Source organism: Verticillium nonalfalfae (genome assembly GCF_003724135.2).
Source record: "Verticillium nonalfalfae strain VnAa140/NRRL 66861 chromosome Unknown scaffold_100, whole genome shotgun sequence".
In the NCBI taxonomy this organism is placed as follows: Eukaryota; Fungi; Ascomycota; class Sordariomycetes; order Glomerellales; family Plectosphaerellaceae; genus Verticillium; species Verticillium nonalfalfae.
Window position 1 is genome coordinate 95852 of NW_021167325.1, and position 13417 is coordinate 109268.

Below are 13417 nucleotides of genomic sequence, written 5' to 3' on the forward strand. Positions count from 1 at the left end.
CAAGCGTCACTCGCCTCCCTTGCTTTTACGTCTGTTACTGATCTGGTCCAGGGTCCCATTCAGGAAACAATGCCCATATTGTAATGCCCCGGCTTCCTGCTGCCATCGGTCTCATCGATCATGCGGATGGCCATGGGCTTTTACCTGAAAGCCAGTCTCCCTACCATTTTGTTTTGTTGGTGCATCTGGGCACTGGGATATTTGCACCCCGCGTCACCGGATAATGTTGAAATAGTCGTGGTGTGTCCTACCACCTTCTCTAGAAATACGGACGATGGGTAATTCAGGTACCGAACCAACTCGGGATAGTATCGAAGGCTGCAGTACCTTGACCAGTCAAACTTGATGACCTTGTTCATCGATTGATGTCCCATACACTATGTTCATGAGAGGTGCTACTATCCATCAGGGGGGTATCTTGTATGTCGCTTTCCCTTGCCCAAAAATAAAAGAAACAAACCGCCCGTTCTTTGCTCAGTGTCACCGTGACCGAGCTCCCATATTCATACATGGTCATACATCAACATCTTGGGAGCGTACTCCTACGCTTCGCTGTTTGCTACCGATGCAACTACCGGACGCATGCTTCACACCTGGGTCATGGCCCCGTGGTGCGCGGGATTGTGCCCGTCTCTTTGTGTCCTGTCGATGCTGATCTCATAATACGCCCGCGCAACGAGCCCGACCTGAATAATCCTGATGTCGAATTAGTGACGCCCAACAGAGCGACGTGGACTGCTTCGACGTACATGAGGAAGCCGAGCAGACCGGCCAGCGGAATCTCGTAGCGCAGATATGGGTATTCATACGTGCCGCTGTTCTGCTTGTCTACCATGTTGACCACCATGAGGATGAAGCAGACAAGCGCACCCAGCGCAAACAGCAGCTCAACGCCGAATTGGACCGAATAGGGCACGCTCGGCCTGTCCGGCGATCGGCTGCCGCACATCTGGATCAGTGCCATGATGGCCCATAGGAAGATGACCCCCGACTACACGGGCATGTCAGCACAATTGTTGGATGCACTCCATGTCGGGACACCAATGCCGTCCGCAGTGCGACATACCAAAGGAGCCGTCAACCACATGGAATAGTACACGGGATCAGCGGGACTCGTCGAGCCGTTCAAGTACCGCCCGCGGCGCGAGACGTAGATGTTGACGTTGAGCAGGATGAGCACGAGCGGCACGATGAGGGCCGCCTGCCGCAGTCCGTAAAACATGTAAATGCATTTCCTCCTCTTCTTCTGTGCCGGATCTTCCGGTGGCACGTAGTAGTGTTGCGGCGGATGATACTGGAAGGCGGGCGGCGGGTGATGGTACGGATGGGCGTGGGTGTCGCCGGGGCCGTAGGTATGAGGGATGTGGGTGTGGCGTGACATGGCCTCCCAATTCGCCCGGTTCTCTGGTGGCGGGCTTTTGCGTTGAGAAAGGTCTGGTGAGTCGCTATCTTGGATAAGTAGGTATCTAGGTATCGTATCGTCATGGGCGTCTGTCAGAGTAGTGGTGCTCCAGGCTCTGCTGCACACAGCGGGCGGGGGGTCGAAGGATATGTTGAATCCATCTATCCCGCGTGGATGCTCCGGGACGGTTGAGATGATAAGTAGGACGAGAAAGAGGGAAGAAAGAGGAAACGCCGACGACAAGCCCACGACTTGCACGAGCGGCGTTGCTTGGTTCTTGAGGTCTTGGGCGGTTCAACTAAAGTGCTGGGCAGTCGACTTGGCCAGCATCTGGATGACGCAGCCGAGGAAGCCCCAAGATGCCCAGGCAGCACAGCCCGCCAGAGACCTTCCCACGCCCGTCAGGAGGGGTTCTTCCTCTGCCTCTGGGCGCACCTCAATGGCCGCCTGGTGGCCCGGGCACAGTGATCAGAGGCGCGCTGTGAGAGGAAAGTCTACAGGGCTTGCTTCTTGGCGGCGGTCCCCTGGAAGACGCCCTGTGGGACAAACCATGCCCTGGCCTCGCCAAGAGGGGCGCCAGCAGGGCCGCCAAGGCAAATCCAGCACACCAGGGCAACCCAATTTCACGGCTCGCTCCACACTTCGTCCTCCACATGCCCTCTCTTGCCTCTGCCCTCCTCCGCCCTCCTCCACCCTCCTCTGCCCTCCTCTGCCCTCCTCCGCCCTCCTCCACCCTCCTCTGCCCTCCTCCGTCCGTGCCTCCATCCCATTCCATCATCCATCCATCCGTCTATCTACAGTGCCGAAGATCAGCACCTCTCAAGACGTGGTGCAAGACTCCATTTTCGATGGACCGTTCGACGATTCCCACCACGCTCTGCCACTGGCTACCGAAGTCTGTGCTCGTGCTCTCAGCGTCCCATTGAAGCATCTTTCGGCATTGCAACGACCATTCCGAGTGCCGAGACAGTCGACCCGGGTCCAGCCCAGCCCTCATCTGATCAGTCCTTCCACTCTCCAAGCTAAACGCCCGTTACACACACTGGTCATGCTTGCAAACGACAACCATCGCATGCGTCGCTGCCGAGACCGACCCCTTGCTCCCCTGGGCATTGTCGGATGAAGGACTTTTCGGCGCCAACACAAAAGGAATGTTGCCTGGACGAAGCGACCCAAGACATACTTGCGCCCTGTGTAACCCTAACATGTCGTTCTGTCCCTTCCTGACTTTGCTCGGCTTCGATCATCCTTCACCAACAGACTCCCTGCAATGCCGCCGCCTGCTCGCCCATCCATCGGCGACAAACCCCTCCTCGTCATGCACTACCAACCTCAAACGCCGCGCCGCCGCCCAGCCTGACAGGCCATCCCGTCGTGTCCGTCGGCACGACGGGTGCGCCGTGTCACGCCGCTCTGCGTAGTGTCCAAGCCGCCTGTTGGGGGAGCCGCCCGAAATGACGCCAACGTCTCGGTGTGCCCTGAGCCAAGTCCTCGGCGCATAACGAGAGGGGAGCAAAGATTGCGAGACGACGCTTGACAGGCAAAACTCGTGAAAAAAGCCCTTCTCATGTCTAGCCTCGCCAAGCTGTCGGATTTGTCACCGCTTTACTGGAACCACTGAATTCCCCTTTTAGAGGCGGCCCTTGGTGTTGGCACATGTCAGACGGAGGCGAACGGATGTGTTTGCTCTTGTGAACGCCCGGACAATCGCAGCGTTTAGCTGTGCATGCTTGGGTGGCTGTTCGCCCTCCAAACTTGCCTCTTTCGGTGGTGCAGATAGCGCTGATCATCCATGCCATGCTGGGTCATGTTTGCGCTTGCCTGGTGGCTTGGTATAGGCTACTGACTCGACCGTCAGGCCACATGACGATGCACAGCTACGAGAGTCGTTTGCGTTTCGGCAACACGCAGTGCGGCTCCAGCAAGAAAGGTAGGATCCAGTATATTGGGTATACAAGGAGGGTCTGCCATGAGATCTCCACGGGACCCAGATACACACAGCCTTGTATCGCAGATCTGGTGCTCGACTGTCGGGCCGGGGGCCTGACTCTTCTACAACGGGCACGGTCGATATGGTCCACTGCATTCATTTGACCTGCACAAGGAGCTCCTTCCATGCGCCCATCATGGCAGCCCTCGTATGGACCAGCGAGCTGTGGATCAAACATCGACTTTATGTCCTCCTTTCTTTCACGATCTTCCGCGCCACGTCACTCGCTCCGCCCCCCTCGCCAAACATGGTCGTAATATCTTCAACGAGCAGTTCAGGCCTCTCCCATGCCGCAAAGTGCCCGCCTTCGGTATGCCACCGCTCAAATACGACCGGCCCTAGTGTTCGCTGCCACGAGCTCGGAAACAGCATCAGGTCCTTGGGAACCATGCTCATCCCCAGCTTCACCTCGGGCGCGTATTCGAGATGCGCCTCCTTGTTCTTCACCTGTCGTCCCTGCGCCTCCTTGTAGATCCGCGTGCTGGCGTCCGGCCCGGCCGTCGAGAACCAGTACAGTCCGACCCACGTCAACACCTCATCGTCGCTCCAATCGTACGCGTCCGTCCATTCGACCAGTTTTTCGTAGATCCATGCCAAGAGGCTGATCGGCGAATCAGCCAACGCGAACCCCAATGTTGAGGGCCGCGTCGAGTGCATCATGTTATACGCCGAGCCCTGGTCGAGGAACCAGTCCGTCCTAGCCTTGCGCTCGAGGTCTAAAGCTGAACTCGGTAGCTGGCTCTGGAGGTAGAGAAGCGGGTTCTTCAGCAACTCGGGCGGCTTGCAATAGACGTGGTTGAGATGCGACGCGAGACAGTGCTCGGGATACTGCCTGCCCACCATGCGCGTGATGCCGAACCCCCAATCGCCGCCTTGCGTCACTGCTGGGCTGTCAGTAACTGTCTTCACTGCCATAGTTCCGCCATCTCCAAGGTGAGACCGACCGTATTGGTCGTAGCCGAGCTTCAACATGATCCTGTGCATGGCTTCCGCGTACTGCGCGAGCCCGAACCCCGGCTTGCCGACGCCGTCGGAGAACCCAAAGTTCGGCAACGATGGCGCGACAACGTGGAAGGAAACATCGGCGTCGGCGCTCGTCAACAGAGGCAGGATCTTGACCACCTCAATAAAGCTGCCGGGCCCTGTTGGGTAGTCAGATTCAATGCACCTCTCAAGTCCAGACGACGAGCAAGGTTGCTTGGTGGTGAACAGAAACTCACATCCGTGGCAGAAAAGCAAGGGGATCGCATCCTGGGCTTGACTCTCCTGGTACACGAAACGCACGCCAATGTCGCCAAAGCCGTCGACGGCCACGACCGTCTTGAAATGCGGCAGTTTGTTCAGCTCGGCCTCTCGGGCGCGCCAGTCGAAACCGTCGCGCCAGTATTTGGCCAGCCGCGTTACGGCGGCGCGGGGGGCACCGTATTCCCAGTCTTCGAGGACGGGCGCTGGGTCTGGGTACGTGGTCTGGCCGAGCGTTGCTTTGAGGGCCTCGACCTTGGCGTCCGGGACATTGATCTTGTAAGGAATTATGGGTGCATCCATGATGCTGTGCTTGTGAGGTTATGCAGACGAGGCATCTGTACGATGCCAGTGGCTGTCGCGGGGTTAAGATATAGTCCTGCGGTAGATATTGGTGTGGTATGGCGAGCTCGTCAATGCCGCCCTTTGATGTTTGTTCGATTTCAAAGCAGCGAGGCTATTGAATAGTAAGCGGGCAGGCAACGGTCACATTTGGCAAGCACAGGGTGCCCATGATAGCTTCGTCGTTCGCGCCCTTGTAGAGGAGTATCTGTGGGTGGTGACGTCGACCTGTGGTCAGGGGGCTAAGCTTGATGGCGGTAAGATCGGCCGTAACGCAGCGGCCATTCAAAGGCTTTCCATGCTGCCATGATGTTTATGCTGGTAGAATGCTAGGCTTAACAACGGCGATATAATAATCAGTTCTGGATACTACCCTGATAAGTTTGAGTGCGGGGTCTAGTTTCAAAGGTCCAAGAAGGTAAATACACGTAGATTTCAAGTTTCGGCGATCAAAATTGAGAAACGTCATCTGTTGCGCTGCCACCTCTGCACATTGCTATCACCACGATCAACACGCGTGGGATATGTTGAATTATCGAGGGGATCGAGAAGGCTGCCTAGATCAGATTGCCAGACAATCAAGAGCAAGCCACCCATGTCACTGCACACACGCATCAGTCGGCTCAGCCCTAGCGATAGGGCCTGGCGCAACATCTTCGCCACCCGGGATCGCCTCTGCAGTGCCCGTAATGACCGGCATCGTCTGCTGGACCTCAGCCTCCGCTCCGCTCCACAACGTCGGCCCCGGAATCAAGTAAGCAGACAGCGGCTCCTTGGACACATCGTACACCAGCCCCGGATCGGTTTTCCCGTAGAGCTCCACGGCCGGAGTCCCCTCAGGCACCTCGTCTCCCTCCCCGATGATCTCGAGGTTGACGCACTGCGGATAATGCTGTGTCCCAAGCCCGTCGATCCGCGCATAGTGCAGCGCCACGAGCTCCTGGCGGAGCACGTAATGGCCCGGCCTCACCGTCTCGGGAATCCGGACGACCCACGACGCATTGTTCTGGATGAACTCGTCGCTCGCCCAGATGCCCGGCGCGCTAGGGTACGGCCCTGCCACGCCGTCCGGGTCAACGAGCCCCCGCGCTCCGATGAGGAAGAATTCGAGCGCCGTCTTGTCGACGTCCTCGCAGAATCCGTGGCACGGCGCGAGGTACGTCAGCACGGGCCCCTTGTGCGACTCGGGGTAGCCCTGCCACTGGACCGAGAGCGTGGAGCCGGCCTCGACGGGCGCGTGGCCGCGCGCCGGCACGGCGTCGCGGTGGCAGATGATGTCGGGGTGGGCGTAGGACTCGTAGTTGACCCAGCCGTCGTCGGAGACGGTCGTGTTCCAGGCTACGAGTACGGGTGGGTTGGTCGGTTGTTTAGCGTTGAACCCTTCGTAGGACGTGCCGTTTATGATAATGTTGGCGACGCGGCTGTGGGCTGCAGCGAGGGGAGCATGGAGTAACAATGCAGGGAAGAGGAAACGGCTGAAAGCAGACATCATGGACATTTTGACAATGTTGTGGCACTTGGGGGACTTGGTTGAAAACAAGGCTCTGCTTTGAATCTAGACTATGATCTGGGACGTTAGCATTAAATACCCTGCTGTGAGACCGTGACTGTTTTCAAGACAGCGTTCCTTTGGAACACATGTGCCAACGAAAATGATGACTGACTGCGAAACCACTCTATTCACGGTGCACTGCATCACTTGTAGAGCCTGCCATTGAGCTTCCATGCAATATCAACCCGTACCATGTTGGTTCCACGACCTGCCTCCCATGTTGCCGGGGACTCGTCCGGTACCCCAAGCGTGCCGCAATTGGCGGATAGAGATTCGTATAGATGAAGATGTCCCGAGCGTCCCGCCCGGTGTCTTGCCGGTATGGCGTTCGTCAATCTCGTGCACCCGTGCCGCAGGTGATCTTTGCCGGCATAGGACCACGGAGCCGGGGAGCGCCCTACCTAATGACCGGTTTTTCCTTGGGGCAAGGAGTCTTATTCTTGGTCGGTGAGGTTTCACAATCTCTTTTGACAGCTTCCGTCGGCCGAGAAGGGCAATTATCTGATGCTGTTCCGTGGTGGATCTGAGGATCGGCGGGCGATCTTTGGGTGCATCAGGGGCTGTGCCTAGGATGTGACCTTGCTGGGTTTGACGTGTCGGGCTTTTATTCAGGCGAGGGTCGGCGCCGCTGTAATATCGTGACATTCTACCATGGTACGGAGGACTTGGAAGGGGTCGATTGGCAGAAGAAACAATACGTCCTAATACCATATTATCTTGAGCTTTAAGAGTATATACGTCAAGTAGTTGATCGTACTAAAAGGAGGCAAGTCAGGCTCATATCCAAACGAGGCACATTCAGAAATAGAACACGAAACAACCCATGGAATAGAAAGCTCTTTGATATACGGATCATAATGATGATTGAGCGAAATTTGTGGGGGTTTCCTTATCGAGTTACCTCGGGACGTAGCATCCCTCATTCTCATGAACACCGATCACTCATTCTGGTCAGAAATCAGAGTCGGCGGAAAGTCCTCCCGGGAACCGACGTACAAGACTGACTGCCGAAGAAAGGGCATGAAATGAGTGATTTGAAACTCACCAGAACGTGGTGAAAAGGGCAGCAGAATCCACAGACCCTGAGAATTGGTGATACGTCCAACACAAGAATGTTTTGCTAAGTCACTGTATACTCAGACCATCCCAGATAAGTGAAGATCTCCAATGTATCATGACGCCTTGTAGTGTTTCTTCAGTGAGATCGTTGCAAGCTTGTCTGTTCTGGCAGTATTCAAAGCACGCCGGCACTACAACATCGGGAACCCAGCGTCTGAGACTACTGGCAATAAGGCGCCACCCCACCTGATGGCCACAGCATTCACCCTTTCTGCAGCAGCTGAATGAACGGAGAAACGGTGATCTTCTGTTTTCGGGTGTCACATGGATTGCCAATCGCTACCCAATGCTGCCACAGCGCTGGGAGACTGCCTCACTGCGACTGCCGTTGCAACATGTCAGACAAATCCCTCCTACATCAAGCGTTAGGCTTTTCTGCAGATCCCCTCTTCAGCTTAGATCCATTGAAGACCAAGACATACGTGACGCCGCTTTAGGGCGTACAAGGCCCCGAGCGTTTGGTTTTCACCATGCATCTGATAGAAACTTCGTCGGCAGCCAGCCCGACTCCGACAAAGAGCTCTTTCGAAGCTCCGTGACTGGAGTTGTAGGCTGTGGTGTCATGGGACGTCCAGGAGCTTCTCAGCGTCTCATTCCTCGGGCTAACGTGGTTTGGGATGAGCGCTGGGGGAGCCATGCTTGTTTGAGGTCAACTCGAAGACTACCTCAGATTCTTGAGTTTTCGCCGCGCCGAATCTGGCTGCGGCTCGCCGACCAGCCGTAGAGCCGGACTCTGGAAGCGCGAGGATCGCTGTACCTGGAGTCTATATGAACAAGCGTGCGGAGAGCTGGTCTGTGCACTGCGCTGGGTTCGACTCCGTTCCCTTCTGCCCGAACGTCGGCTGGATGTTTGTTTCCACCGATTCCGTGCCTTAAGTCTGTTATTGCTGCCCCATACCTGACCTCTATGGAGACGTAGTGTGGTGACGGGCATGACTGTTCTCATGGTCTGTTCACGTGGCTTTCACGAGGACCGCACGAGGGAGGATAACGAGGTCTCACCCCAATCCCTAAGGTAGATGGCTTACTATGCTTTTATATTGGAATGGTCGTGAAACTGTCAGAGCGTTATTTAGAGCAGAGTGAAGGGGTCGTCTACAGGGTCTAAAGGTAGTTGGAATATAGGTATAGGATAGGAAAATATCTATAATCTGCCCCTCCGTAGCTTAGGGGGGCCCTCCGTAGCCTATATATACGTTCTCTTAAGACCCTAACCCCCTAGCTAGCCCCCTAGCTTAGTAGCCCCTTACTAGCTCTATAGGGGTCCTAATATACCCCCTCCCCTTTAGGACTCCTAGTCCCTAGGAGTTAGTAGGAATAGCCTTACTCCGGAGCTTTCTCCTCGTTACTATATATTACGCTTATAAGTCTATAGCGGAGCCCCTCTCTTATTACTACTTAGCTAGTTTTCGTAAATAAAAAGGAGGCCCTATTTATTAATTTTTAGCGTTTTATTATAGCTTATTTCTAATTTTCCCTCTTTAGCCCTCTATTACTTATTATTTATAAGTTCTCTTTAATCTAAACTTATCTATTATTTTAATTTATTAATTTAAAGTATTTTTCTTATTATTATAATATTTAAATTAAAGAATTAATAAATCCTATAATTATAAGGATATTATTCTATTATTAATAAACTATATTATATATAATAAGTAAGTAGGCTAGATAAGTAAGTAGGCTACCTAACTACGAAATTATAACTATCTATCTTCTAATATATTATTCTTAATTACCTAATATATTACTTATTTCTTATAAAAGCTAATTATTACTTACTCTCTAAGCTATTAAGTAAGACCTATACCTTAGTATTTAGAGCGCTATATAGATCTATAGTATCTCTAGATTTAACGTAGATATATAGCGAGTAGTTTAATCTAGCGAGTAGTCTAGTATTACGACTTAGTAGCTTCTAAAGGGGGAATACTATTAGAGGGGGTTAGGGTTACTATTAGTAGAAGCTTAGGTTATACCTCTAAGACGATATAGTATTATAAGGTATTATATACTCGTTATAATAAATATAAAGTAAGACTTAGATTAATTACTATTATAAGAAAGAGTATATCTATAAGTATAAGAATATCTATCCTTTTATACTCGTTTATTCTATCTTTATTATTAAGTAGTAAACTTATATTAAATAGTTTATTTATTAGTTATTAATAATCTATAATATTAGGATTATAATATATTATCTTATAAGCTAGCCCCTAGCTTACTATCGTCTTTAGGTAAGTCGTTATATACTCTACTTAATAGGTCCGCTTCTTATATTATCGTATCTCCCGATCGCAGGGTCGTTAGCTCGTAGCTACCCTACTTCCTTAGTTATTATATCTAGCCTACCTAATTTTCAAAGAACTAAACTTTATTATACGTTTATTCTATTACTAGAAATATTAACGATTTATAAAGAAAGCTAAATTATTCTTATTATCTAAGTAATAAAAAATAAACTAAGTTTAAGTACTATAAGTACTATAAAGATCTATAATATATTAAAGATAATACTTCTCTATTACTTATATAGTATTATTACTTATTAGTATATACTAAGGTATAACTAGGTAATAATCGAAGAGGTAGGGTTATAATATAAGATAGAGAAATAAAGGATATAGTTAATAGAGGAAGGATAGGATTAAAGTGATAATATCTCGGGAAGGAAGCGTTAGATAAGGAAACCGATTAAAGATTCTAGTAGCCCTTAACTTCTACTATAGAATAGTAAAGGTTCCGTAGGAATCGAAGGTAGGTAAAGGGTTATTTAATTAAGGAATCGCTTTAAAGAAGGCTTATTAAGAACCTAATAAAAGTAAGGGCGGTCCTGAAAGGTATCCGTTATTAGTGCTTATAAACGTATAAATTAGATAAGAATTACTATATAAGGGGAAGTAACGAGCTTAGCTAAAACTATATATATATTTAATTATCTAAAAACTAAAAAATAAGTCTAGGGGATTAGATCTATATTTAATAGACTAACCCTCTAAATCACTACCTAGACGGGGCGCTTAGACTATCTTAGGACTTATAGGGAAGTAGAGTCGGTTTTTATTTAGTTTAAAAGCTAAGCTAATAATAGATAAGAGATATTAATAGCTTATTATTATATAATAGCTCTATTAAATATTAGAAAAGTTATATAATTCTATAGCCCTGCTTTTTCTCTTTCTAATAATATATATATCGATATAGTTTAGCTTTTATTTCACCTACTAGAAGGGTTATAAGATCCTTATTCCCTATAATATATAATACGAAGATTATAATAATAATATATATTTAATATACTATATAGCTAAGATTTAGGATTAAAGATTATAGTATATAAAATATATTAAGAAATTACTATTCTAAATATACTATAAGAATAATAGAATCCTTAGCCTAAATAGGTTAAATATAATATAGTTACTTATAATATTATTACTTTTAAGAAAAGGTAAATATTAGTTAAATAAAGATAATAATTTAGGAAAAGAAATAAAGGTAATCTATTTAATTAAATATATTTATAATATAAGCTACTTTTATATAAGAATAAATATAAAAAGGAAATAAATAAGTATATTATTAGATAATAATATTTATAGTAATTATATAAACTTAAAATATATAAATAAGAATTATATTAATTAGAAATATAAAGAGGAACTTTATTAACTAAATATAATAGAAAGATAAGTAATCTTATATAGAGGAAGGATCGTAGATATAAAAACCCTTAAAGTATTTATTTCTTATTAATCTATATATATAACCTTTAATAGAGTTAATATAAAAGGAAAATAAATTATCCTAAGTATCTTATAATTTAGAGAATAAAACCCTTTTATTAACTAAATAGCTAATTATATCTAATAGAGTACGTTAGCCTTTAAGGAATAACCTAGAGATAGTCTCTTAAGCGACTTTTAATTAGCCTTTATAGATAAAGATAATTTAAAGGAGATAACCCTAGAAGAGTTTATAAAAGAATAATAAAATAGATTATAGAATATATTTAAAAAATATTAAAGGTATAAGAAAATCTTTAAAGAAGAAGTTAATATAGTACTATTAAAATATATTTATTATAATTATAAAATCCTAATTAAAGAAAGTAAAAGCTTATAATTTAATAGAATCTATAGATTAAATTTATAATAAATAAGTATATTTAATAAATACTTTAAAGAAAACCTTAGAAAAGGTTATATTTAAGTATCGATATTATTTATAAGATATTTAATCCTTTTTATATTAAAGGAAAATAATTAAGAGAAATTATATATTAATTATAAATAATTAAATAATATTACTATTAAGACCTATTATTAATTATCTTTAATATTAAAACTTTAAACTATATTAATAAAAGCTAATTAATTTATAATACTTAACTTTAAAAGAGTTTATAATTTAATATATATAAAAGATAAAGAAGAATAGAAAATAGCTTTCTAAATATAAAAAGGATATTATAAATACTTAATTATACTTTTTAAATTAAGTATACTTTTATAACTTTTTAGGATATAACTAATAATATAGAATAAGAGTTCTTTAATATCTTTATAATAATATACTTTAATAATATCTTAATCTTCTCTAAGATAATAGAGGAATATAGTAAATATATCTACTTAATTCTTTAATATTTATATAAATATAAATTATTAATAGAACCTAAGAAAATAAAGCTCTATATATAAGAAATAGACTTTTTAAAATATATAATTATACTAAGAGAAATATAAATAGAAAAATCTAAAGTAATAATTATTAGAGAATAGTTTATATATAAAATATTAAAGATATTAAAGTATTCTTTAATTTTATTTACTTTTATTAATAATTCTTAAAAAGATATAATAAGATTATTAACCCTTTAATAAACTTTATAATTTAGGATATTAAATTTATCTAGAATAGGATTTAAGAAAGCGTATTATAATAAATTATTAATAGTATATTTAGTAGATTAATCTTTAGGATAATTAACTTTAAAAACTAATAGAAGTTAAAACTAATACCTTTTACTTTAATATATAAGGGTAACTCGGTTAATAGAATAAGTAAAAATATTTATATTTAATAATATCCTTTTTAAAGAAATTATATAAATTAGAATTTAATTATTAAATCTATAATAAAGAATTTATAATATTTATAAAAGCTTTAAAAGAATAGAGAATATAATTCTTTAGAATAAAATATAAAGTTAAAGTCTATATTAATTATAAGAACTTTACTTTAGATACTTAATAATAAATAAAAACCTTAATAAATAATAAATTAAATAAATAGAATTTCTTCTAGAATTTAACTTTATTATTATCTATTATAAAAGATCGGAAAATAGTAAAGTAAATATTCTAAATTAATACTTAGATTATAAGTAAATTATATCTTTAAATAATATTATAATCTTTATAAATAATAAAGATAAGAACTTAATCCTTTATTATTATATATTAACTATTATAATATAAATAATACTTATTAAACTATTTATAAGTATTATAGAATTTATTAGATAAGTCTATTAAGCTAAGGCTTATAAATATTTAGAAATAGTAAAAGCCTTTATAAAATTCTAAAGAATATATAATTTAAAAAAGATTAGATAAAAGATTATTATTAAGAGGGCTTCACTACTTATATAGACCCTAATTTATTACTTTAGCTATACCTGAGAGCTCTGAATACATAGGGTAGGTAATATAAGTCTTATAATATTATTAATAATATCTCTATAGATTATCGCTACCCTCGT

The 13417-nt window shown here is 44.3% G+C and overlaps 3 protein-coding genes across 3 annotated transcripts; all 3 read right to left on the reverse strand.

Annotated features, from left to right (window-relative positions):
- Positions 1-587: 587 nt before the first annotated feature.
- D7B24_000359 (uncharacterized protein) lies at positions 588-1381 on the reverse strand (the record flags this gene model as incomplete). The annotated part of the gene is made up of 3 exons (XM_028634617.1): positions 588-696; positions 750-991; positions 1067-1381. The coding sequence occupies 3 exons, from the start codon at positions 1379-1381 to the stop codon at positions 588-590; spliced, it is 666 nt and encodes a 221-aa protein (XP_028492737.1).
- Positions 1382-3575: 2194 nt separating this feature from the next.
- Positions 3576-4937, reverse strand: D7B24_000360 (uncharacterized protein; the record flags this gene model as incomplete). The annotated part of the gene is made up of 3 exons (XM_028634618.1): positions 3576-4273; positions 4337-4534; positions 4613-4937. 3 exons carry the CDS (start codon positions 4935-4937, stop codon positions 3576-3578), a joined length of 1221 nt encoding a protein of 406 aa, XP_028492738.1.
- Positions 4938-5574: 637 nt separating this feature from the next.
- D7B24_000361 (uncharacterized protein) lies at positions 5575-6474 on the reverse strand (the record flags this gene model as incomplete). The annotated part of the gene is made up of 1 exon (XM_028634619.1): positions 5575-6474. The coding sequence occupies one exon, from the start codon at positions 6472-6474 to the stop codon at positions 5575-5577; it is 900 nt and encodes a 299-aa protein (XP_028492739.1).
- Positions 6475-13417: the final 6943 nt, after the last annotated feature.